General features: G+C 38.3%; 1 protein-coding gene across 1 annotated transcript in view; it reads right to left on the bottom strand.

Moving 5' to 3' along the window:
- Positions 1-126: 126 nt before the first annotated feature.
- LOC126483772 (endoplasmic reticulum transmembrane helix translocase) overlaps positions 127-27,627 on the bottom strand; it is a 193,491-nt gene continuing 165,990 nt past the window's right edge. Inside the window, exons 21-22 of the mRNA XM_050106925.1 lie at positions 26,072-26,215; positions 127-2,179 (exon numbers count right to left, since the gene is read on the bottom strand). Of these exons, the coding sequence (XP_049962882.1) occupies positions 2,072-2,179; positions 26,072-26,215 (252 nt within the window). The 3' untranslated portion in view covers positions 127-2,071. The remainder of the gene's footprint in view (positions 2,180-26,071; positions 26,216-27,627) is intronic.

Below are 27,627 nucleotides of genomic sequence, written 5' to 3'. Positions count from 1 at the left end.
AGTTTCGTTATAATGCAATAATAAGTGAATATGTTCTTATAAAAGATTATAAATAAGGAATACTGCAGCAATACTACAGCCACTGGCTAAAGTTGATCATAATTCAAATGTAAAAAAAAGGGCGGGTTACTGTTACATAAAAACTGTTTATCAACATTTTAACATTACAACAAGAAAATATGTTGTTCATTCTGGCAGTATATATAGAAAATGAATATTTGATAATAAATAAATAAAGGAAATAGCTCTCAGGACACAGTTATCTTTACAGACAAGCACTAACATTCCTCAAAAATTTACTGCTACTTATTCAACATATCCATATCAAAACTAAACACCACTTAGAAAACAGAATAACATTTGAATTAAAAAGTTCATGAATTATTTTAAAAATTTCCTGTTTTTACAGACAAGACATTTTGTACTATCATTAAATGAAGGAACCTATCATGATAGTAAAGTCAACAATCAAGCCATGTTCTTGAGCTTCATAATTTATTGAAAGAATTATGTTCCTTTTCTTCCACCTATAATCAGATAATGCAAGACATCTCAGAATAATTGTTTTCAACACAGAGTACCTCTTAATATTTTTACATGTAATAATGGAGCTCAGATAGATGACTGACATTGAGCTACCAATGGAATGTCACAATACAAAGATTTTACCTTTATTTTGTCCTCTCAAAAGTATCTTAAACAAGCATGTAAACATTTTTTAAACTGTAGTATGTATTATGCCAAACTGCTTATTTATAGAAACTATTGATAATGAACTACGAAACATGAGTGTGTTTGAAATTGCACAATTCTCCTGATACAATAACAACAGGGCTCATTTTTGATCAAACACAGTAATATTTTCCTCCTTATGGGCCACACCTGATGTTCACTCAGTATGGCAAACAACAACATCCCCCATCAAATATGCTACTAACATTATCTGCACACACACCAACAGCACTGTCCTCTGGATTTCTTCTGTTGCAATCTTTTCTTAGCTGATTAAAGATGACCTGCATCTCTTTCACCTCATAAATATATTTTAATTTTTCCATACAAACAGGTTATAGTTTACTGGACATACTGCTACACTCGTTCTGCTTATGAAACTACATTTTTTAGAGTTATACCTTCATATGAATCCAAAATTAATTTTGTTTGTTTTCATATAAACCAAATATAAAAGTAAGCTGGTACTGAAGCAATATTAAACCTGTACTGTAACAACAGACTATTCATAACAAAAATAAAAGTACACACAAAAATCACATGGTATTTGGTAGTGGTTCTAAGACAATAGTAAAACATTATTTACATTAAAAAATAGAAAACTGGTAGCATTACATGTGGCTTTCTTTGGATTATAACTAGAGTAATCATGGATTCTAAGCTTCCATCTACATAAACAAACTTGCTTTGATAAGAATTTTCATTATTTTGTCTGTTTCAGTTTGTGGCAATAAAACAGCCAGGGAGTAAATAACAGACAATGTTTATATTTTCTTATATCTCACGTGTAACTGCAAAACAGGTAAACACGGCTTTAAAAAATTTATACTATTCACCAACATGAATAATTTCATTTACCCCTTGAACATTACCATATTAGCATTAGAAAGGAGATAAAAATGTTGTAAAAATAGATGCAACTTTAGAAAAATGTATTGTTTCTGAGATACTTGACCTGTCTTGTTGTTCAAGTTTTAGAAACAAATTTTGCAGACAGAAGATATCAAAGGTGTATTTTACAAATAACTTTCTTCCTCCAATTAACAAGTTGTACATTGTCAATAGCAACAGCTCTGACATAACACATTTTTATTACATAAATATATCTTATTTACTGAGTACCATAAAGTTACTCTGTATACAAATATACTTTCATGGAATATATATACAAAGGGGATAAATTTACAATGTACAATTTTTACATTTGTATTTGATGGCATATTCTCAAAAATGACGATGTAACACTGCTTGCAAGTTCCATGAACTTAATAGAGTGGACAAAATGTGATCACAGATAATTATGAATGAATACCTTCATGAGATATTGTGGAATGCTGGCTTAATCAATATGCAGTCTTCCTTCACCAAACAACCACAAACAGATCCGGTCTACTACGAATGACAGCACAAAATCTGCAATCAGTACCTGAACCAGAATTACCCGAAACTGAAAATAAGAGAAGTCACAGGTTAGTGAGCACACTGGATCTGTGTATTTTGATAATCACTAGGCTAAAAGGTCTAATTTTTGCATGCATGAATATGTGCCTGACTACATTGCACTGGTATTGCAGCTCAACTGAAGTGAGGGGTTGCATAGTGTGGAGTGAGCAATGGGAGAAAGGAGACAGTGGGAGGCGGGGTTATGGATTGGGAAGAAAGGTGGTTGGCAGTGGGATAATGATGAGGCCCAACTGAGCTCACTCTGGTGCCAGCAGGTGGACTTGTGTGTGACACACACTGATGTGGACGACGATAGGTTCTGGGGTGGGGCGAGTGTGTGTGTGTTATATATATATATATAAAGATGAGGTGACTTACCGAATATGTCTGCTTGTGTCTGTATGTGTGGATGGATATGTGCGAGTGTATACCTGTCCTTTTTTCCCCCTAAGGTAAGTCTTTCCGCTCCCGGGATTGGAATGACTCCTTACCCTCTCCCTTAAAACCCACTTCCTTTCGTCTTCCCCTCTCCTTCCCTCTTTCCTGATGAGGCAACAGTTTGTTGCGAAAGCTTGAATTTTGTGTGTATGTTTGTGTTTGTTTGTGTGTCTATCAACCTGCCAGCGCTTTTGTTCGGTAAGTCACCTCATCTTTGTTTTTATAGATAATTTTTCCCACGTGGAATGTTTCCTTCCATTATATATATATATATATATATATATATATATATATATATATATATATATATATATATATATGAGAGAGAGAGAGAGAGAGAGAGAGAGAGAGGACGAATAGGGAGATTGCAGAGAGGAAGGTGTGAGTATAGACTGAGTGATAGTGCATGCGGAGGTGGGGTGGGGGGACATGGATGGAGTTAGGTGTGGGGCAGGGGCTACTAAAATCAAAGAATTTTTTTATTCAGTACAATTTCCATTTACAAAGTTCAGAAAGGCTGCCATCCCATTAATTCTATAAAGTCTCACCCAACATTCTGGCTACTCGTGGAAGGCATATCAGCAGTGACAAGGGATCCATTGCTTAGTATGCTAAAGAGCTTATCACAGACCTACTCCACAAAAAGACTACCTGTGCCACAGCCATGAATGGTAGCATGACAATCTATCTTGCAATGTGGACAGATGGGCAACTGCAGTCAACATATGAGATTGACAGATGTCAGTGAGGTGTAGATCCTGGAGCTACCTGCTAGGAATGCAGTCAAAACCAGAAAGGCACGTCTGACTCAAGTTGGTCAGTGGGTAAATGCAGCTAGAGCATCAATTTCCGCCAATGACCAAACTGCTGAAACAGCAAAACTTATTAACTCGGTAATACGATTATTAAGTTTGTCAATGTGCTATAGTCATATAACATACAAAACCGCTATAGGACTGAGAATTTTAAGTTAAATCACATGCAGTGCATATCCACAAGTACCACACCATGGATAATTATTTATAGTTAATACAGGGTGTATACAAGGACAAGGAAAAAAAATTCCCGGATTTCCCGGTTAAAAATACACTTTCTCCCAGATGAAAACACACTTTTTCCATTTTATTAAGTAACAGTATATTTTCCCTTGAAACCGTAAAATTTATCAATCCTTTGAATGGTTATGTTTTTATACACGGGTGTAGAATTATAGAAAACGAAACTCGGGGAAGAAAACCCCTTTTGGAAAGATTTTTGATGTGCAGCAACATGTACGCTGCATATTTTTGTATTACGAAAGCATAAATTCGAATTCCACCAATTTCCGAACCATTGTAATCGAGATTGCGATGCGCTTTTGTAAGCCAGTCATAGCTCATGTAACGTGATCCCGCCACCTGATGACAGCGGATATTCAGACCACAGGACACGTGATGTCAGCTAATAGTAACATCACTGTTAAGTAGCGCGGATACACAAACTGGAAAGGTAATGTTTTTAATTAATATACGTTGTGTTGCTACAAGCAAAAGCAAAGCTTTCACACATAATATTGGTCTCTGAGGTAATAAGCTGCAAGAGAAGCTAAGCTTTCACATGTAATGTTGATCTTTTTTGCACGTGTTTCACTTTAAGATTATCACAAAAATGTGCCAGTAAAATTTTTAGCCGAGCCCAGCGACTTGTCCTCAAAGTTTTCCACAAATAAATTAGCTACAGCAGAAGAGAGAGAGCTTCCCGTAGCACTACATCAATTTGCTCATGATAATGACATGAATGTCGGGGTAAAAAATATTTATAAATGGCTCGTCATCAAACACTCTGTGATTTAAGAAGTTCATCGTACATTGTCGCACATAGTTCAACTTGCGTAAAAGGAAATTTACTTTGAAAGTAACGCTTTTCAAATCACCATTCGCAATACTTTCCCGCAACCTGTTAGAAATAGGTTCGTTTCAGTAGTTGTCAGAGACCGCCAGATGACAGGCGCCGCCGCGCTTTGGCAGCTACTATGACGCAGTAAGCCCGTATGTTCACACGAATAAAACATTAAAAGATCTTACATAATGTCATAAAAGAAAAAAGACGTAAGAGGATACTCCAAGAGCATTGGAATTTCGTGAATTGTACTAAAATGGCACATTTAAAGTGCATACTTAAAGAGCACATTCGTAGGTCCAGATTTGCAATGAAGTAGACCTCGACCTGATATTAAGCTTTTCAGCGTGGATTCCGGGATGTTAATCTTCTTGGAGTACCAGTACTGTATCAACTCATTTTTGATTCTATATTGTGGCATAATGCCATACGTGGTAGAAGATGAAAACGTGCACTTGAAATGCAGTGAGCTGTTGAAATTAGCCAAGAGTGTGGAACTAAACACTTTGTTTCAAACACATTGACTGCCTCTGTGTAAAAGATTGATAAAAACCAAATTTCTTTAGGAAACCGACAAAAATAACTTCATTGCTCTACAAAGCTTTTAATGCATGACTGTCAGAAAAGTGGAAATAAAATAAAATCTGAAACTAATACGTATATTAGCCTTCCGTGATTATGTGAATGTCTTAATTCACTTGACAACTCCCGGCCACAGAAATCCGTTTTGTTTTTATTTGACGTGAGAGCAGTAAAAAGAGGAAACAGCAAACTTACTAAAGTGTAAACACGGGTCACGTGGAGACTAAAAACTTCCCCACTACAACTCACACTGCTCTGCGCATCAGCCCCGGATCTACGGTAATTCAGAACCGGGGCAATAATGCGATAATAGCGACCCCCCCCCCCCCCCATCCTGTCCCCCACCCCTCCCAGCCCCCTCTCCCCTCCCTCGAGCGTTTGAGATAGACGTCAAAAATTTTATAAAATTGAATTTTCAAAAATATGTTCAATTTGTACGCAGATCTATCTGAAGAGTCTGATACATAAAACATATATGTTCGAGGAAATGTAAGAAATATTGTTTGGTCTTAAGTGTCCCAGAGTGCAGTGCCACCCCTCTCCACACAGCATTCTTCTATCGCACGTCACTGTATTTCGCTCCGTGGAATTTTAAATTGTATATTTTGTACTGGCTGGCCGCTGTGGTCTAGCGGTTCTAGGCGCTCAGTCCGGAACCGCGCGGCTGCTAAGGTTGCAGGTTCGAATCCTGCCTCGGGCATGGATGTGTGTGATGTCCTTAGGTTAGTTAGGTTTAAGTAGTTCTAAGTTATAGGGGACTGATGACCACCGATGTTAAGTCCCATAGTGCTCAGAGCCGCTAAAAAAAAAAAACCACCTCGCAATTAATACTGGATGGGATTATTTGTAATCGGGAGAACAAGAATTCTTCAGAAAATTTGCACTCTGTATTGCCTGTTAGCTAATAACTTTCTGTTTTGGGTGACATAAAATTAAATACAGGACACATAAAACCAGTAAAGACAAGAGACAAAGGAGACAGTACACATTTCTTCAATCCTTGGCTCCTAGCATAATTTATCTCTAATATGCTACAGCTTTACATGGCGCGCTTTCCTTTCTGCGAAAGAATCTATTACCTCATCAAAGTTCAAAGTTCATTAAACGTTTTGCTACATGAAAAATCGAAATATTGTTGTCTAATACTGCGTAAGCTATTAATACAAATAGTACCCAAGATTGGTGTGGTTTCTCGACCTGATTACGTCTATTTTGTCACTGACTGCTAGGTAAAACAAAATAGGCCTTTCTAACACTGCAGAAGTTGTAACACACACCAAATAAACGAGACCGTTTTGGTACAAATGGTCATTTTTATAACACGACAGAATATAATTCACGAAGGCCAACATAAAATGCCTATTAGACCTACTGCAAGCAAAAAGCTTTATGTTAGAAAATAGTCTCACATTTCATTCATACGCTCCTGTTTCTCGACCATGAGATCTCTAGCACGAGATTTTTTTATAAATTTGGAATGGTCATATTCTTCCCTAATTTGTGTGATGTCCCCGTTTCTACTCCTTCCTCGTTCTAACAATCAATCTTGTCATGACTAATTCTGGAACTATTCCAGCCTTTGTCAAAACTTATTCACCGGTTAACTTCACTAACCCTGCCAGAATCACCGGTTTAGTTATCTCTGATTATTCTCTTAGGTGTTGTTATGTTCGTACAAACCATTTTCCGCGCTACTTCCAGAATAGAACTTAAGCGGCTGCTAGACGGGGACTGTACAACAGGTCCTTACTAGTGTAGCGACCTGGCCAAAAATTTTCTGACACAGTTTCATTTTTCTGAATACACTGAGAAGAGAACACGTAATCTTTCTTACCTGTTATTCCTGTTGGTCGTTTGTTTTCACTCTGGAAGTCTGAATCTATCGATTTCCCTACTAAGTATAACAACGCTGATCATTCGCAAACCCAATCAAGAACATAACAGACAGTGATTGCATTCACTCGTTTGGCTTTACTTCGCTCAGCTCGTGTAGCCTGGTCCCCTTTTGCCTGCAGGAAAGTTTATTTCTAGATGCGACTAGGATTTCCCTGACAGAGACATCACGTACACTATGCACGCATTCAAAAATCAACTTATGATTAATTCAGAAATCAACTTACAGAGTGTGTCCAAAAACTAACAGGAATGCGTTTCAAAATCATATGAGTAACCGATAGACCAACTTGCGCTGGACGCTAGGTGCTTTGTGAAACAAGGTTTTTCCTCCTCAAGAATATGAATTTGGGACCTCTTCCTTCCCTCATAGATCCAGGCCTGCTGCGCATGAGTGAATCTGGCAGCTTGGGCGTGGCAGTAAAACTATTCCCGGCTGCATCTAGCAGCTTGCTGCGACTGCTTACACGGCCAACATCCACATTTCTGTAGCCAGAAGCGGGAGAAGGTACTACTCATACGCCACTCACAACTGCCATGCGCATGAGCCCGCTCGTAACTGCTAAAACAAATCTAATGTACACAGTTGTGACGTCACGCTCATCGGAGGAAATTTGTTGTTATGAAGCATTGCATAGTCTTCCTAAAGCGTTTGACACAATTTTCTATTGGCAAACGCTTGTATGAGCACTGTGTTTTGTTGTATATGGCACATTTCCTTTGCGATTAATGTTTTATTTTATTTTTTTCTCATTCACGTTTTATTGTTGCAGTATTATTCTGCAATAACGCGATACAGTAATATCCTTTGTAAGAGTATCGATTCTTACCAGTCAAAATAACAGAAATTTAACTGAAAACTAACACAACGAAAAATTCCCGGGTTTTTCCCGGTTTTCTCCCAGATAAAAAAATTCCTGGGTTTTTCCCGGATCTCCCGGTTATCCCGGGTCGTATACACCCTGTAATATAAGAATAATAAATTTACTAATATCAAGAAAATTAATAGCACCAAAAATAATTAATGTTAACACCCTGAGACACACCATTGTATCTGGCTGAGTGAGCACTATTTAATGACACTATGCAATTTCAGGGTAAGCATTGTACTCAGCCACAAGCCATAATTAATTAAAATCCATCAATAAATTGTAATAATCACTAATTATACTTTTCCCAGATAGGCAAGCATGTCAGCCTGGGAAAGCTATACTGTATAGTCATAGTGTAGTGTAGTTTGGTTAGATATATATTTTACGGTGGTGGTGGTGGTGGTGGCAGCAGTGGAGGCACCTAAAGTCAGGAAATAACGTTTTTTGTACATAAATCATAAACAAAGTGACGTATTCTGATGAACGCTAGCACACACAATAGGCAATGCCCATTAAAACAAATACCATGTATGTAATGACAGGTGCAAAGGATGAGAAGATTCTGGTTAGAAACAGTTTGAAAAAGTCTTAAATATTAATATCCTGATTTCTCTCGAACTATTAAGAAAAATATTTTGAGTTTTATATATGTCAATAGGTGGCATATATAATCATGAACATTCATTGCTTTAGTTTTCCTGTGTGCATTAGATTTTACAAATTATTTCAAGTTGTGAATTTTGAGCTCAAAATTGTGCATTTACTGATGTGGAGGAGGAAAGAATTCAATGTAAGGCACAACTCTTGAAGTGTGTGACACCTTGTTCTGGCAGTGTGCATGAGACTTCCGTACCAGCTGCACCGGGAGACACTTGGTTTACCCGTTATGTTTGAATTAAGTTTGTGTGGTAGTCCGGGTGGCATCTAGCTGACAATTGAGATATTTTACCTTTTCATCTTGTAGCAAAGTTGTTCCTTCAAGCTGGTTTTAGTTCATTAACTGTTTTTACAATTTGTTTTGTAATATCTGTTACTTCTGTTAAATCAAGTCTCCCTTGTCTTTGCAGTGTTTCTATTTTAATATTCTAGCATTCTGATTGAGTGAACTAGTAGAAAGCTTTCTTGACTCTTACCGAAACAGTTTTGAGCATCTGTTTATTCCATAAATGGGGAACATACTATTCAAGTAAACTGAATGTGCAGTGGAAAGATGGTTATCGAAGACTGAAATTAATTACTTAGTATCAAATAACAGGGTCTATAACAGAAAATAAGTATAACAAAATAAAAAAAAGTATTTAGAAAACTGTGGTCACAGATATGTGGAATTCAGTGAGCTGCAGAGCCTAAATTTGTCTTTATTTGACAATCATTCTCAAACAAATCTGAATCTGTTTCGAGAATCATTGGGACTTTGCAGTTTTAGTTGGGCAACTGACATTCAAATAAAATTATTCCACACCTTCCTCTCTGCAGTCTCTCTCTTCCTCTGTTCTGTTTCGCCTCCCAGTCCCTTCCTCCACACCATTCCACAACACATGAAACTCTCCCTGCCTGTGGCAGGGCGAGCTCACCAGTACTATACTTCTATCCCACACATTTGCTGCCTTTCCCTCACTGCTGTCAGCCACCCTTCCTTCCAACTCTCCTTTCACCTCTACATCTCCTTCCTCCCATCATCCACTCTACAAAACAAAATGCTCACCCCAGCACATGTAGCCATACATGTGTATGCATGTGTCTGTAGGTGTATTCTGCAATAGCTCTGGTAAAGGACATCATTTGACAGCTTAACAATGTTTGCAGCCTCATTTACTTGCATCTCAACCATTCAACCCAAATCAATTATTTCTGCTGAGTGGACCCTTACTCCTTCCATTATTTATGTTCCACCAAGATCTTGGAATGTCATACCAAATATTCAATGCAATCACGAACTCTCTATCTGTCAGAACCCACTAAATCTCTATCAATGGCAAGACCAACAACTTATTCACAATACAAGCAAACACAAAGTGGCACGTAAGCAAACAACAACTCTTTCGTGTTACCAGACATACAGACCTAAGACAGAGCAGCATCAACAATTTAACTGTTTGGTAATCAGACAGCAGAATGAGATTCACTGGAATAATCCAGAAAAATTTTAACTTGTCTATGAAGGACCCAACTCACAAAACTTTCAGTATTGGCGAATGTGATTTATCTGTAGTCCTTATCAAATATGACTACTAGGGTTTACAAACAACAATTTAAGAACCCCCCACCCCATGAACCATGGACCTTGCCATTGGTGGGGAGGCTTGCGTGCCTCAATGACACAGATAGCCGTACTGTAGGTGCAACGACAATGGAGGGGTATCTGTCGAGAGGCCAGACAAACGTGTGGTTCCTGAAGAGGGGCAGCAGCCTTTTTAGTAGTTGCAGGGGCAACAGTCTGGATGATTGACTGATATGGCCCTGTAACACTAACCAAAATGGCCTTGCTGTTGTGGTACTGCGAACGGCTGAAAGCAAGGGGAAACTACAGTCGTAATTTTTCCCGAGGGCATGCAGCTTAACTGTATGATTACATGATGATGGCGTCCTCTTGGGTAAAATATTCCGGAGGTAAAATAGTCCCCCATTCGGATCTCCGGATAGGGACTACTCAAGAGAATGTTGTTATCAGGAGAAAGAAAACTGGCGTTCTATAGATCAGAGCGTGGGATGTCAGATCCCTTAATCGGGCAGGTAGGTTAGAAAATTTAAAAAGGGAAATGGATAGGTTAAAGTTAGATATAGTGGGAATCAGTGAAGTTCAGTGGCAGGAGGAACAAGACTTTTGGTCAGGTGAATACAGGGTTATAAATACAAAATCAAATAGGGGTAATGCAGGAGTAGGTTTAACAATGAATAAAAAAAATAAGAGTGCAGGTAAGCTACTACAAATAGCATAGTGAACGCATTATTGTGGCCAAGATAGACACTAAGACGACGCCTACTACAGTAGTACAACTTTATATGCCAACTAGCTCTGCAGATGATGAAGAAATTGATTAAATATATGATGAGATAAAAGAAATTATTCAGGTAGTGAAGGGAGACAAAAATTTAATCGTCATGGGTGACTGGAATTCGACCGTTGGAAAAGGAAGAGAAGGAAACGTAGTAGGTGAATATGGATTGGGGCTAAGAAATGAAAGAGGAAGCCGCCATGGTAGAATTTTGCACAGAGCATAACTTAATCATAGCTAACACTTGGTTCAAGAATCATGAAAGAAGGTTGCATACATGGAAGAGCCCCGGGTATACTAGAAGGTTTCAGATAGATTATATAATGGTAAGACAGAGATTTAGGAACCAGGTTTTAAATTGTAAGACATTTCCAGGGGCAGATGTTGACTCTGACCACAATCTAATAGTTATGAACTATAGATTAAAACTGAAGAAACTGCAAAAAGGTGGGAATTTAAGGAGATGGGACCTGGATAAACTGAAAGAACCAGAGGTTGTAGAGAGTTTCAGGGAGAGAGGTACCAATTGACAGGAATGGGGAAAAGAAATACAGTAGAAGAACATTGGGTAGCTTTGAGGAATGAAATAGTGAAGGCAGCAGAGGATCAAGTAGGTAAAAGCACTAGGGCTAGTAGAAATCCTTGGGTAACAGAAGAGATACTGAATTTAATTGATGAAAGGAGAAAATATAAAAATGCAGTAAGTGAAGCAGGCAAAAAGGAATACAAACGTCTTAAAAATGATATCGACAGGAAGTGCAAAATGGCTAAGCAGGGACGGCTACAGGACAAATGTAAGGATGTAGAGGCTTATCTCACAAGGGGTAAGATAGATACTGCCTACAGGAAAATTAAAGAGACCTTTGGAGAAAAGAGAACCACTTACACGAATATCAAGAGCTCAGATGGAAACCCAGTTCTAAGCAAAGAAGGAAAAGCAGAAAGGTGGAAGAAGTATATAGGGGGTCTATACAGTGTAGGGAAGCAGCCTACTCATACCGTATAAAATTCACATCAGTCTTTCCATTGTGTGCCAGCCTAGTCCGCTGTAACTAGCTCTGACGTCATAAATGTTGCGCAATACTTTAAAAATCAAGTAAATAACCTGAAACATTTCTAGCAAGTCAGGAGTAATACTAAATCAATATGTGTTGGATATCAGTTCAATAACTTTAACCATTTTCGAAATTTGGATGTTTTTCTGTAAAAATCATTGGCGCAACAGAAAAGAGCTAGAAACTTACAAATTTATATTTAGATTCCTTTTTCATAATAATTTAGTAGAAACAGTATTCTGGATCTCACAAATTAAAATTTTAGTGGAAATTCATGATTTTCTGGTTTTTGTCTTAAAAATTAAGGAAGCAAGATAGATTAAGTAGGCGAGTAAATAAAGCTAGGATGTTTAAATTTAAGTAGAAGGAAGATCTGCTATAATCATAAAGATGTGAGAAGTTTCAACTGAATATCTATAAAACTATAGCAATAGCGTATCTCTAAAGAGCAAGTTCAGAGCTCGTCTGCTGCGTGTAGTATAAATAAATTAATTCTCTCGCCCAAAATATCTTACTTAGTCATGTCAGACTGCTGATTGCACATTTAAATTGAGAGCTTCATCGGCCATCAGCAAAGGAAGCAATGATTTATTCAATAACTTAAAGTGGTGCATTACTAGCCCAGCGGCTAGTCGGGAGAGCGGAATTGATCAGGCATTCCCTTAGCCGTCCGCACCGCGGCTTTATATATAAGAACGCTGCACGAGGAAATAAGGCCCCAGTTCTCTCCAGACGCTGATTAGCGCACCATCTGTGCCGGGAGTCGCGTCGAATCGGTATCATTGCTATAAAGAGCCTCGGATGCCGTAATAAGTTACTTGGGATACGCGTAACCATGAAATCATTTTCGAGTGAAGTGTTAATTCTGGGATGACTTTAATGATCTATCTTCAGTTTGCGTAGGTCGTATTTTCACGTGCCGTCGCGGGACATACATTCTACCATTATTTAGCGTGGCGTTTGATGAACATTATCATCAAATTATGGCGAGCATTCACTTAAACATTTAATTTGAACAGTTATAGTTGCATCAGCGCATTAGACTCTGAACTGCTCTGTTAGTTGGATTGTGTGGATTCTTTTTGGTCTGTGACTTTCAGAATTTAGTGAACATTTTCAGAGAATCGTTTTTGATTATGAAACCCAGACAATCTCCTAATTCCTCAGAGCTATAAGCTGTAGCTATAAGTGTATTTCTCAGTTGAAGTGGGCACTAGGATTCTAATTACAGGCTTCACGTTTTGCTAATCACTTTCTGCTTGCCAATATTGTAGTTAGTGAGCCAGTGTTGAGAACGGCAAAACCACAGCATAAATAATAGGAACATTAACAACAATAATTCCACCCACCGCCCCACATACAGTGAATCGGCCGGGAAATGCATCTTTTCTACATTACACTCTACATTTAAATAACAACATATAATTCCACCAGCCGCCCCACAACAGGGGCGATGTTCTTGAGGACCATATTATGGAAATGGAAGAGGATGTAGATGAAGATGAAATGGGAGATATGATACTGCGTGAAGAGTTTGACAGAGCACTGAAAGACCTGAGTCGAAACAAGGCCCCGGGAGTAGACAACATTCCATTAGAACTACTGACGGCCTTGGGAGAGCCAGTCCTGACAAAACTCTACCATCTGTTGAGCAAGATGTATGAGACAGGCGACATTCCCTCAGACTTTAAGAAGACTATAATAATTCCAATCCCAAAGAAAGCAGATGTTGACAGATGTGAAAATTACCGAACTATCAGTTTAATAAGTCACAACTGCAAAAAACTAACGCGATTTCTTTACAGACGAATGGAATAACTGGTAGAAGCCGACCTCAGGGAAGATCAGTTTGGATTCCGTAGAAATGTTGGAACACGTGAGGCAATACTGACCCTATGACTTATCTTAGAAGAAAGATTAAGGAAAGGCAAACCCACGTTTCTAGCATTTGTAGACTTCGAGAAAGCTTTTTACAATGTTGACTGGAATACTCTCTTTCAGATTCTGAAGGTGGCAGGGGTAAAATACAGGGAGCGAAAGGCTATTTACAATTTGTACAGAAACCAGATGGCAGTTATAAGAGTCGAGGGACATGAAAGGGAAGCAGCGGTTGGGAAGGGAGTGAGACAGGGTTGTAGCCTCTCCCCGGCGCTATTCAATCTGTATATTGAGCAAGCAGTAAAGGAAACAAAAGAAAAATTCGGAGTAGGTATTAAAATCCATGGAGAAGAAATAAAATCTTTGAGGTACGCTGATGACATTGTAATTCTGTCAGAGACAGCAAAGGACTTGGAAGAGCAGTTGAACGGAATGGACAGTGTCTTAAAAGGAGGGTATAAGATGAATATCAACAAAAGCAAAACGAGGATAATGGAATGTAGTTGAATTAAGTCGGGTGATGCTGAGGGAATTAGATTAGGAAATGAGACACTTAAAGTAGTAAAGGAGTTTTGCTATTTGGGGAGCAAAATAACTGATGATGGTCAAAGTAGAGAGGATATAAAATGTAGACTGGCAATGACAAGGGAAGCGTTTCTGAAGAAGAGAAGTTGGTTAACATCGAGAATAGATTCATGTGTCAGGAAGTCGTTTCTGAAAGTATTTCTATGGAGTGTAGCCAAGTATGGAAGTGAAACATGGACAATAAATAGTTTAGACAAGAAGAGAATAGAAGCTTTCGAAATGTGGTGCTACAGAAGAATGCTGAAGATTAGATGGGTAGATCACATAACTAATGAGGAGGTATTGAATAGATTTGGGAGAAGAGGAGTTTGTGGCACAACTTGACTAGAAGAAGGGATCGGTTGGCAGGACATGTTCTGAGGCATCAAGGGATCACCAATTTAGTACTGGAGGGCAGCATGGAGGGTAAAAATCGTAGAGGGAGACCAAGAGATGAATACAGTAAGCAGATTCAGAAGGATGTAGGCTGCAATAGGTACTGCGAGATGATGAACCTTGCACAGGATAGAGTAGCATGGAGAATTGCATCAAACCAGTCTCAGGACTGAAGACCACAACAACAATTTAAGAAGGGTGACACTGAAACAAAGTTACTCATCAGGAAAAGGACTCTTGTAACAATTGTGAGAATTATCCTCCAGGAGGAAGGTGATCATTCCTCTTGAGCACAATTTGTGAGTAACGTGTGGCTTTCTCTCTTGCAGCATATAATATGATGTTTTGAAATGCAACACATTTTAATTCTCCAACAATTTCTGCACTATTCAAATAATCAAATGTAACTTGAGTTTTTAGATTGTCCTCACAAATTAGATCACAATCATGGTCATGACACACACTTCAGGATAAAGGACTCCTACAAGGGATGTTAAAAATGTATCCGACCTTATTTTTTTAATGTTTAAAGCAAGAATGGTGTCGGGGCTCGCACACTTTCTTTGTTTGTAAGTACATGTAGTGCACATGCTTAATTTTTTTCATGATTGAGGAAACAATCCGTTACCAGCTAGCTGTTGACAAGTGAACATGTGTAAGTGGTAGTCAGATTTTATATTATGGGCAAAATGACAAAAAAGTGAAACAGCATTATTGCATCAAATTTTGTTTTAGGCTTGGTGATTCTCAAGTTGAAACAATCTGCAAGATTCAACGAGTGTTTGGGGACAAAGCAATTGGTACCACGCATATAAAGGAGTGGTACAACCAAAGATGGCCACTCACCAGTGAAGAGTGAAGCATGTTCAGATAGGCACTCAATATCCACAAATGAGATTGTTATTGATCACATAAGGACCCTAGTGAGGCAGGTAGGCAAATCATGATCAGCAAACTTGCGGACGAGGTTAAAATTAGTACTGGATTCATTCATTTCATTTTAACAGAACATTTGGCCCTCAGGATGATCAAAGCAAAATTTGTGCTAAGATTGCTAGAAACTGAGCAGAAGCAACTTTGTTCAGAAATCGCACAGGATATGCTTGATACTGTGACCAGTAATCCCAACTTTCTGAACATAGAGGTCGCTGGTGATGAGTCTTGGGTTTATGGGTATCATCCCCAAGACCCAAATCAGCGAGGCACGTCAACAGCAATGTGAAGCCATGCTGACCACTGTTTTTTCTTTTTTTTTTACTCCAGTGGCATAGTCCATCATGAGTAGGCTCTACGAGGATTACCAAGAGGTTCTGCATCACCTTCGTGAAGCAGTGAGATGCAAATGGCATGACTTACGGGCAGCGAGCAGTTGACACTTTCACCACAATAACGTACCCACCACCGTCCACAATTAATTCAGAGCTTTTGGCCAAACACAACACAGCAGTGGTTTGTCAGCTTCCCTACTTCTCTGACCTAGCACTGAGGGACTTCTGACTTTTCCCTAAGCTGAAAGATACTCTCAAAGTGTGGTGTGCGTACTGTAAGACCTTCAGTACGCACACCATCAGATTATTTGACTTGTCGCTCTACCGAAGTAGGTGAGTGTCAGCAATATGTCTCGTGGTCTTACCGTGGCGTGTTTATCTTCTGCGATTAGGTCAGACGATAGAAATGCTAATTGCATGCTTAGAGTAGCAGATTGACGGTGACCAACTTTAAACAGAACTTGACTAATTTTCACACACATTTATTAAAATAATAACAAGCATAAAAATTACTTAACTTGGTTCTGGATGCTATTTACAATTGACAATCTGAAGTTCCTTTGGTACTGGTACATTAATCTTATTCTCACATATATCTCTGATACTTGACAAAAGTGTCTATACATTTATTTTCATGGCTATGTACAGGAATATGGTAATCTTATTAGGCGCAGACTGAAACTTGACTATAGACTGGTACAGACAAATGTAGAACTTAAGCAGACTGGTACAGACTGGTGCAGACAAATGCAGACTGACTAATCGGAGGTCTGTACACTCGTTATAATACCTCGCGCATTCATGTATCACTGCGCGAGTGTGATCCGCGAGGAGAAAAGGTTCTATGTAAGCAGCAATCTCATTGGCTGCGTTACATATTAATACGCGGATCGGCAGAAGCAGAATTTGGTCCATCTGTATGGCAGCGCCATCTCGTAGTGCGGAGACAGACGAGTGCTGCGCCTGCGCTGTTGTGCTTAGCGGGGTGCACTCTAGTGGGAAGTTGTGTACACGCTGACTACGCAGAACTATGTACACAACACAAAGGGACCAGACTTCAGAACAAGGAAGACATTATGCAGAATTTGACAGAGCAACTGGCATCATACCTGGCACCAAATGGCTTTCTAGCGATGTTTCCAGAAGTTGCAGCAGCACTGGGAGAGATGTGTAGGAGCTGAAAGGAACTACTTTGAAGGTGACTGGTGTAAAGTAATTTTATCTGAATAAATGTTGATTTTATAAATAAAAGTCAGATACTTTCTGAACAGTCCTTGTATAAACTTTTTGCTGCTATATTGTCCACAGCAATAAACATCCAGACTGTTAATGCTGTGCTGTTTTGCAATGTCTTCCACTGAACACTGTTCTTCATTTTCTTTTGGAATCCACCAGACAACTTCTCTGTTCACCTGCCTATATTAACACATTTGTGTTAAAGTCATTACTTCATCTTCCATTCAGGTCTGGTCCCTGTTCTATTTATTTGTTTCTCTGTCTCTCTTGGTATCTTCTAAAATGTATTTTCCCATTCCTCTCTGAGCAGTACTCAGCTTTGCATCTGTTTTCACATTAAAAATGTGTGAAATAATATGTTTAACAAATGCAAAATTAAGATGTTTCCACTCTTCTGTTAATTAATTATTTTATTTTTTGCAGCCAGCCTGGTTGTTGGCTTCATTGTCCCAAATACAATATCTCCTCAAATGGTTCTATGACTTCATTGTTAGTTTGTACCAGTTTCTCTTTGAGTAAGAAAGCATTATTTAACCTTAATGTAATCAATTTTGAGGCCTACTTGCAAAGTTGCTACGTTGAGTTCTTCCACTGGCTGTTTAAGTTTATTTGCACAAGAGGCTAAACAGTAGAATGCCACAGGAAAATGAAGATGGTACAGATATTTTTCATGCTCTTCTTGTTTTCAGTAATTTCTGTTATCAAATTTTCACTAAATTTTCTCGTGTTGTATACAAGACATTTCCAAATAGCTTGAAGTTGTGGACTTGCCTGTGATGCATGAAAACATCAGTAGTATCCTAAAGCTACCAATGTATTATTACTGCTTGAGACACTAAACTAGAAAGGTAAGCAGAATTAAGTTTCAACTGGTATAACTTACTAAAATACTGAGAAGCCTCACTGGGATCTCTTACTAACGTGGCCTTGTCAACCAATGCCTTCAGTCCATTGCCAGTAGCATATTTCCCTACTTTAAAGACTTCACCCTTCTCCTCCACTATTTTTACAGTCAGAACCACAATTTCTTGTTACCTCTGAGATGCCACCTGTATACTAATATGCACCACACCTACGACCTTGCTGCAATTGAAACTTCCCTAAGATCCTGATGGCACTAACTGCACCATCTTTATCCTTGCAAGCATAAGAAACACCATTCTCAAATAGAATGGCTGGCCATTATTTATGAACAAGATGTGAAATTCTTAGTACAGCTGAAAGACATATATAAAAGTATAATGAAAGAGGACGTGTCAGGGAGATAGAGATAGATAGATAGATAGATAGATAGATAGAGAGAGAGAGAGAGAGAGAGAGAGAGAGAGAGAGAGAATCTTTGATCTCCTACACTCTCTGGGACCTGCTCCTTCATTTCTGTCTTCCCTAACCCTCACTACATGTGGCTGCAAAAAATTCACAGCACAGAAATGTGCACTTACATGCTAGTATGAAGTATGTCATTCCTTTATGATCTCAACATACTACAATAAATATTATGTTTATTCCAAGAGCTACAACTGCCTTTACACCTTACAGTAAACCCTGAGCACACAAAGTATAACGAACAGCTAATAAACAATTTCTTGGTAATTGTTTATAGAGTACCAGTCTCATTCCTTTGCAGAATTTGAACACACTTCCAGCTCAATGCCATTATGCCCATTGTTACTGATCAAGTTACATTGCTGGCCATTAGAACTGAACCTCAGATTGGAATGAAGTGTACTATTCTTGGATATGCAAATGATTAGCATCTCTGACACACACACACACACACACACACACACACACACACACACACACACACACACACACACAAAGAGGAGGTAGGAGTAACGTCGTCTACATTTTGCTGTACATAAGAAAGATTACACGATGTGTTTCTTACTCAGAAATCACATTTGAATGTTGGATGTTCATGAGAAGACCATGTTATGCCTCATGTAAAGAGAAACGTGTACCAGCAAATGTCAGAATTCAACATTAGCCGGATTGGGGACTGTCAAGATTGCAGTTTCTCGTTCCACAATAATGCTGCTCATACATGTTGAGATCCCACTACTATCATGCGAATATGGCATGAATGCATTCAGAAAGGCTGTAATTAACATCATGCAGCATCTCAATAGGTTCCCACAACTAGCACTCAGGAGGAAAAACATTGTTTGCCCAGTCGAGCAGGTCTGTACAGTCTCTTCAGTCAGGAATTGGGCCTGTTTGCAGCAAGACAGGTACCCACAGTGCAACATTATCTGAAGCACCACAGCCTATCTGCACAGCAACCACAATTAGGGCTTCCCCTGGAGCAGGAGTAGAGAACACACATGGTGACAGTGGAATGACAAATGACAGCTCCCGAGACAGTAGTGCCATTATGCTGTCTTTTCAGACAAGTCCCAGCTCTCCATACAGCAGTACGATTCATGAAGGTTCCACGAAGAACCAATGTCACCATACTGCATTTGTTATCATCATAAAGCCCCAGCTCCTGGTGTCATGCTATTAGGTTTCATTGCTTGCAATTCATGATTACCTCTGATTTGCGTAGCTGGTGATTTTCACATTGACTATTACATATCTGATGTGTTAAGGCCAGTGTCTGTGCTCCATCTTCAAGGTCTCCATGAGATTATATTTCAATAAGGTAATGCAGAACAACATATTAAGTGATCTCACATGACCTGCCTCAGTAAAGAGTGTTTGTCTGTTGCCTGGTTGGCATATTATCAAGATCTCTCACACACTGAAGACACCTTGTCATGGATTTAAGAATGGCACACCACCATCACCAGCCATTACTATAGGTGAACTTTGGCACAGAGTTGAAGAAGCATGGAATGATGTACCCCTATCTGTCATCCAAGTCATGGCCAGCCAGGTTCACTCCATTGCTGCTGCCAGAAGTGGCGGCTTTGAGTACTACATTTTGCACACCGTATATTCCCCCATTCTCACAAATTCAATCATGTATTCTGCCTACTATACTGGATAGGCACAAAATACAGGATTTCATTATTTGTTGTTCATACTGGTTTTGTAATTTGAGTGGCCCACAGGGTATTTCATGTTGACATTTCTGTTCCTTATACAAACTTACTGTCAAACAATTTTCCGATTTGGTTGTATTTCTCCATTCAGTAATGAAATTTTCAGACTGGTGGTCTGAAGACTGAGACACAAAGATCTGGGGAAACTGGAGTTGTAATGTTCGCAGCTGTGGCAAACTTTTCTCTTGCCATTTAATATTTGTTGCATGAGCTGATTTTTATCTCCAAAAGACTTGTTACAGCTGTCACAGAAGAGAATTTCTATGAGGGTTGTTATGTGCAGATGAGATATGTGTCTCACCAACCTGCGGATTGTGGAATAACTTTCTCTGGTAAAATTACAATCTATAAATAATATTTCAGATGGAACAGTAGGTTGCACCTGTGTTTACTGTCTTCCTGTGTCGAATCCCATTTTCCACTATACTTGCCATTCATTCACAAAAGTTTCAATATCAAGTGGATATAAATTGCTCAACTGCTTTATATGGAAATTTTAGACTGAGACTTAAATCAGTTACACAATCCCAAGACTTCTAAAAAACCTGCACCATGGCTTTGACTGACTTTTTGTGTGTCCTTAAATTAAAAAGGTCCTCTCCAAAATCTTTTTTAGCCTTAGACATGGAACTTTAAACATTCAAAACAAAAAATTACAGTCGATGATAAAGACAGTTGAGAAATAAAACCATAGCAATTGGAGTACAATCATACAAAATGGAAACTTATCGCTGTAACCAACAAAATTTGGATACATGCTACATAAAAAGTTTTATACAATTTAATCTATACTAACGTTTTTTTTGGTAAACATTTTTGGAATACAGTGACCAAATTAATTGTTATATTTAGATTAAAGTTCAGTCTTGATCACGTTATGTCTGTTTTAATGAGTAACCGGTTTCGGTTTTTTTCTATAAAACCATCATCAGACCTGTGAATAAATTTTAAGAAATACTAGATACCAATCCTTTGATACTGAACTTAATAAAATTTTGAAAGCATTCTATACGTATGACAGCAACAGTTATGAACTAACACAACAAATCCACAATATAGACATTCCAACTAGTGCAAATTTTGCCTCATTAGATATTAAAAATTTATATACAAATATACCAATTACTGGGACGATTAATATAATTAGGGATAACTTAATACAATACAAAAATATGACTAAAGACGAAATAATCGAACTTATAGAACTACTTGAATGCACTTAAGATTACAATTATTTCTCATTTAATACTAAAATCTATTGTCAGAAAGATGGCTTAGCAATGGGAAATTCTTTGGCTGGGACAGTAGCAGACATTTTCGTAAACCACGTTGAGACGCAATTCTTGAAAAATAACCCTGATATCGCAAATAAAATCATATATTACAAGCGATATGTAGACGATACATTATTACTTTATAATGGTTCAAAAGACGAAATTGAGAAACTTGCTATAAAATTAAACTCTATGCATCCGAAGTTACAATTTACAGTTGAGCGTGAAAATCGAAAATCTATTAACTACCTAGATCTCACTATAACTAATAACAACGGGAAACATTTATTCACCATATACAGGAAACCTACAACCACTGATGTTATTATTAATGCTACATCATGTCATCCTGACAAGTATAAAAAAGCATTTTTTAAGTCTATGATATACCGAATACTAAAATTACCGCTAGAAGCTAATGAGATCAAAAAGGAAATGACCATCTTAAAACAAATTGCAAAAACCAACTCTTTCGACACACGACAGGTAGATATCATTTTTAATAAAGTACAACAATCACAAAGTACTCCACTAATAAGTAATCCAAAATATATAAAGATGACATATATGGGAAACATATCAGATAGAATCACTAACTTATTCAAAAACTCTGGAATAACAATAGCATTTACAACTGACAATACTTTACAACAAAAATTAAGACATACCGTAAATAAAGATAATGGAAAATCTACCAGATCAGGAGTGTACAAGATCCAATGTAGAGACTGTGAGAAAATATATATCGGCCAAACAGGTCGAAATTTTGCAGTAAGGTACAAAGAACATACGTCAGGTACCTCACGAACAAACTCTGTTTTTGGTCATCATATAACATTCAATAATCATGCTGAGGGGACAGTACAACAGAATTTACAAGTTCTTCATTATGCAAATAAAGGCTTACTTATGAATATCCTAGAAGAAATCGAGATATATGCTCATTTGAAAACCAAATCATCAATGCTGCTCATATATAATATAACATTCAATAATCATGCTGAGGGGACAGTACAACAGAATTTACAAGTTCTTCATTATGCAAATAAAGGCTTACTTATGAATATCCTAGAAGAAATCGAGATATATGCTCATTTGAAAACCAAATCATCAATGCTGCTCAATGAGCAATTAGATTTTCGCGAAAAATATTATTACGACCTTTTTGACGAAATTTTATAATAAAAGCATCTACTCTTTTGTTTTTTAAAAATATAAGATTAGTTATACCCATGGCAAAAGCAATGTATGTAAAATATGCTGCATCAGCAGTCTCATCAGTTATTCAGATATACATAATGTGGAACGTACTATTAGTTGCTAACTTAATGCTATAAAGAACATTGCCATAAAAACTACAGTTAAAACAAGACGATTCTGCAGCATCCAACAAAGATGCAATTGTGATGTAGGCGACTTGGTATAATCGATATATACCACAACGCCAAGGATTTTATATCTTTGATGTAACTGGCACTGTAATAATATTAAGCTTGTCCATAGAGGGCACAGCTATCACACATCGTAATTCACTGTTTTTATCCAAAATATAAATAAGTTGTAGACACAACTATTATCTGTTAATCAGATATTTAAATGAATCAATTTTATGTTATTAGTGTATTTCCTACTTTTATACTTTGACGATGACGTCATATTATGAACGCTGATTGGCAGTTATGAAGTAGTGTGACAGGAAGTAGGCGGAGCCTCTGCATATTTAAGCTCGTGCTCAGCACTCATAGCCATCAGTTGACTGCACAGCAGCAAGGAGAGCTCCACCTACCAACCCAAGGGAGCCAATGGGTATAACTAATTTTATTTTATTTTGTTAAAAATTTTGACATCATTAGACTTTTTCATTCATTTAAGGATTGGTATCTAGTATTTCTTAAAATTTATTCACAGGTCTGATGATGGTTTTATAGAAAAAAACCGAAACCGGTTACTCATTAAAACAGACATAACGTGATCAAGACTGAACTTTAATCTAAATATAACTATACTAACGTCCCTGAGACAAGTCTTGTACTGCTGCAAGTTGGGCACAATTAAATGTATGTTACGTGTGTGTGGGATAACAGAAAAGAGCATTGGAACTTATTTCATCATAGCAATTTCTTCTTACTTCCACCTGCACAAGAAACAGTAACATAAAGGGAACAAGAACGTTTATTGTGGAGAACTGATACATTCATGACTTACCATCAAAGCTGATGACATAGGGTCACTGGCTACAATATAAATAACAGAGTTTCACCGTGACACTGTTTGCAGCACGGAATAAGCACGCAGACAGCGCTCCACATGGCAAACATACATACATACCTCTCTGACAGATATTGGTGATCAGCTGATCACACCCCCACTGCATACATGATCTGTACTGGTCCTACCCCCTACATATAAATCATGCCTCCTGAAACACTGTGTGTGTGTGTGTGTGTGTATCATACACTTGAAAAATAATATACGTACTTCTGTAAGTAACAAATATAACAATGGAAAGTCCTGGTTGGAATATCAACAATACTGAAAAGGATAGATTACTACTCACTGTAAAGATGACACATTGAGTTGCATACACACACAACAAAAGACCACCAACAGTACTTTCACTTCAACAGCTGAAATCTCTTTTGAACCCAAAAATCCCTCCCATACAACCTGGTCACTCAGGGACAGCATATCTGCAGAGACAAGAATTCTTTTGCCCAATATGACGGTCTCATGAAGACCTTCAGAGACAGCCACTATCCCCAGACTTAGTCCGCACACAGCTTTGCTGTGCCATTTCCCCTCACTCTCAATCCTCCCATCACACCCAAGAACCAGCTTTGTCACCCAGTATCACCCCAGACTGGGACAACCACACAAATCCTTCATCAGGACTTTGAGTATATCTCATTCCACACAAATCCTTCATCAGGACTTTGAGTATATCTCATTATGCCCTGAAATGAGGGAAAACCTACCCAAGATCCTTCCCACCCCTCCTAAAGTGGTGTTCTGTTTCCCACTCAACCTCCACAACATCCTAGTCAATCCCTATGACACTCCCACCCAGCCTCTTACCACATGGGTCATATCCCTGTGGAAGACCCAGTTGCAAGACATGCCCAATCGACCCACCCAGCACTTCCTATTCCAGTCCTGTCACAGGCTTATCCTGCAACATCAGAGGCAAGTCCAGCTATGAAAACAGCCATGTTACATACCAATATTGCTGCAATCATTGCACAGCTTTTTACATAGGTATACTAGCAAACAGCTGTCCACCATGATAAATGGCCACCACCAAATTTTGGCCAAGAGCAAAGTGCACAAGCCTGTGGCACAACATGCAGCTGAACATAAAATGCTCGATTTCAATAACTGCCTCATGATCCAATCCATCTGGACCCTCCTCTCCGCTACTAACTTTTATGAACTGCACTGGTGGGATTTATGCTTACAACACATTCTCCGCTCCTAAAATCATCCCAGCCTCAACCTATGTCAACCTACTAACCCAACATCCTCCTCCCAACAGTTTCTGCACCTTCTGTTCCATCACTTCTTCCAAATTAATGTCCTATCACACTTACTGTGTGCCGCTCTCTGCCAAGGCCTCCATCAGCCTTTTCTCCTCCCCAGCTCCTCTACTTTTTTACTCCCCTCCCCCCACCCCCCCAACACCTAAGTGCGACTACAGTCTCGTCCTGCCACCATGTAGACCCAGCATGTCCTCCAGGCATCACTGACTTTTCTCCCCCACTCATACCCAGCTATCCCTCCCAATTTCCCATCCCACTCCAGACGGCTGCTGCCGTTCGACATGACACAGTTGCATTTTGGATGGAAATAGTGGTTATGTGCACGTGTGTGTGTGTGTGTGTGTGTGTGTGTGTGTGTGTGTGTGTGTGAGAGAGAGAGAGAGAGAGAGAGAGAGAGATGCCTGCTTATGTGAATGTGTGTGTGTTTCTCTTTCTGAAGGAGGCTTTAGGCAAAATCTCAATATCTGCAAGTCAATGTGTCATCTTTACACTAAATAGCAATCAATACCTTTCATAATACTGTTGATAAGTGACAAATCTTTCACAATTTACCTACACAGTTATTCTGTTCCCATCAAAATGTTTTACAATTTCTGTTAACTGAATCTTAACATTTGTTATCATCTTATCACTGCATCCAGTGTCTGAGTTATTCAGCTTTGGTTCAAAGCAAGTTGTAAGAACATGCTAAACAACAGCTAGTCACAAACTGTGCAAAGAGTCTCACTCCCACACCCCAAAAAATCATCCCACTGAATTTTCCAACTGCCATATCTTGTCACAACATCTCCATAACCTCATTTCAATTTAACTATCAGAAAGAAATTAATCTTTTACATTTTTCTGGGTTTTATGAGCAAAAATGTCATATAAATGCCAGTTTTACCTCTTATTTTGATATAAACCATTAAATAACAAATTGAATATTGTTATTATTAATAAGCATGACTGCTCTAAATTCTATGCATAGGTGTACTTACCTCTGCAGGAAATTCCACTATTTCAAACTGGTACGCCATTTCAGGCACTAGTCCCATAGCTAAAATTAAAATAGCTGCAGCCGACCCAACAATGCTGTATAGTAATGCTTTGTTCTCTGTTAAACTTTCCATGAATGGATGACCCTGTAGAAGTCCATTACAAATGTTAATATAACAATTAATAGAAATGTTATTAGTATTAATTACAACTTGATCTACTGATAAATCAAAACTTAATCATGTTGCATCAGCAAGATTGGCAATTATTATCTGAGATGCAGCCTCCAATAACTGTGACAGTCCTTCACCAGCAATGAAAATAAAATCATGCCAGCAAAACATCAAATAAACATACAAACATCTACTGAAGACCGCAAGAGAAATTTGACAGGCAAGAGATCAATAAACAGTCACAAATGCCTCAATTAGTTAGGTTGTTCTCCATTCTTGTTATTTATGTAACACCTAAAGTGAATCTCAATCTTCCACCTATTGCCTAAGATCTCCCAAGTGATGATGGCAGGGTAAATGAACAACAAAAATTAGCAACAGAATCATAGTCTATCATCCTGTACACATACAAAAATTAACTCTTTCAGACCTGAATTTTTTTCTGGAGGAAGGAAAATTTTTCTTTATGGAGTAATGCTCTTAGGTGATTTTTTAACTGATTTTAGGTGCAAGATTTATACAAAAATACATAGTTTGTGCACTTCGCTTCATTTTATGGACTAAAATAACTAATTACAAATTATTATCTACTGTAATAAATAGTAAAATGACAATTGAATAATTACCATACAAAATAATAACAATATTCAATTACACAGTGGAATATAGCAAACCAACCACATTTGTGTACTCTGGTGGTCATGAGCTCTGACTTGCTGATATTTTTATAGTGATGCCCAACAGTTGGCAGCACTCGTGTATGATTGAAAGGCTGGACATTCACAAATATGTATCTCAGGTTTCCATAGGGAAAAAATAGACACAATAAAAGTAAATGTACACAGTTGTAGCCAGAAGGACCGAAAGGGTTAAAGTCTCCCAACGCAGTTTCTGTCTGCATGTTCAGGCCAATTTCAGAAATTACTGTAGGGATTTTGATATGATTTTCACAAGTAGATAGACTGAGTCATGAGGAAGGGTTGCGGGCACAGGTAATGTAAGGTTGATAACAGTAGTGCCAGGCCGGCAAGAGCTACCGCTACCATTATCATGCTGCAACAAGGAGGCCAGTGTGAGTTACTTGTGACTTCCTAAATGATATAAAGTTGAAAAGAATAGATTTTTTGGTACAGAGATAATGCGTGGACAATGAAGGGAAATGTGGGAAAAAGTCTCACAGAAAATGTAGCTGGCACTGAAGTAGGGTGCCCTGCAAGTGGCAGTAGCTTGTGCCAGACTACACTGTGGTTAGGCAGACCTCTCTGAATTGGAACTTATGACAGGCAGACAGTAAACAGAAGCTGATCACACTGAACTGGCATCACAGTCAGGCAGCATGAAGTAGGGTCCATCGGATATACATTTATTGCGTTTAGTGCTGACTT

The sequence above is a fragment of the Schistocerca serialis genome, chromosome 6 (assembly GCF_023864345.2).
Source record: "Schistocerca serialis cubense isolate TAMUIC-IGC-003099 chromosome 6, iqSchSeri2.2, whole genome shotgun sequence".
Lineage (NCBI taxonomy): Eukaryota > Metazoa > Arthropoda > Insecta > Orthoptera > Acrididae > Schistocerca > Schistocerca serialis.
Note: the sequence above shows the minus strand (reverse complement) of the source record. Positions and strands in the feature narration are given on the sequence as shown.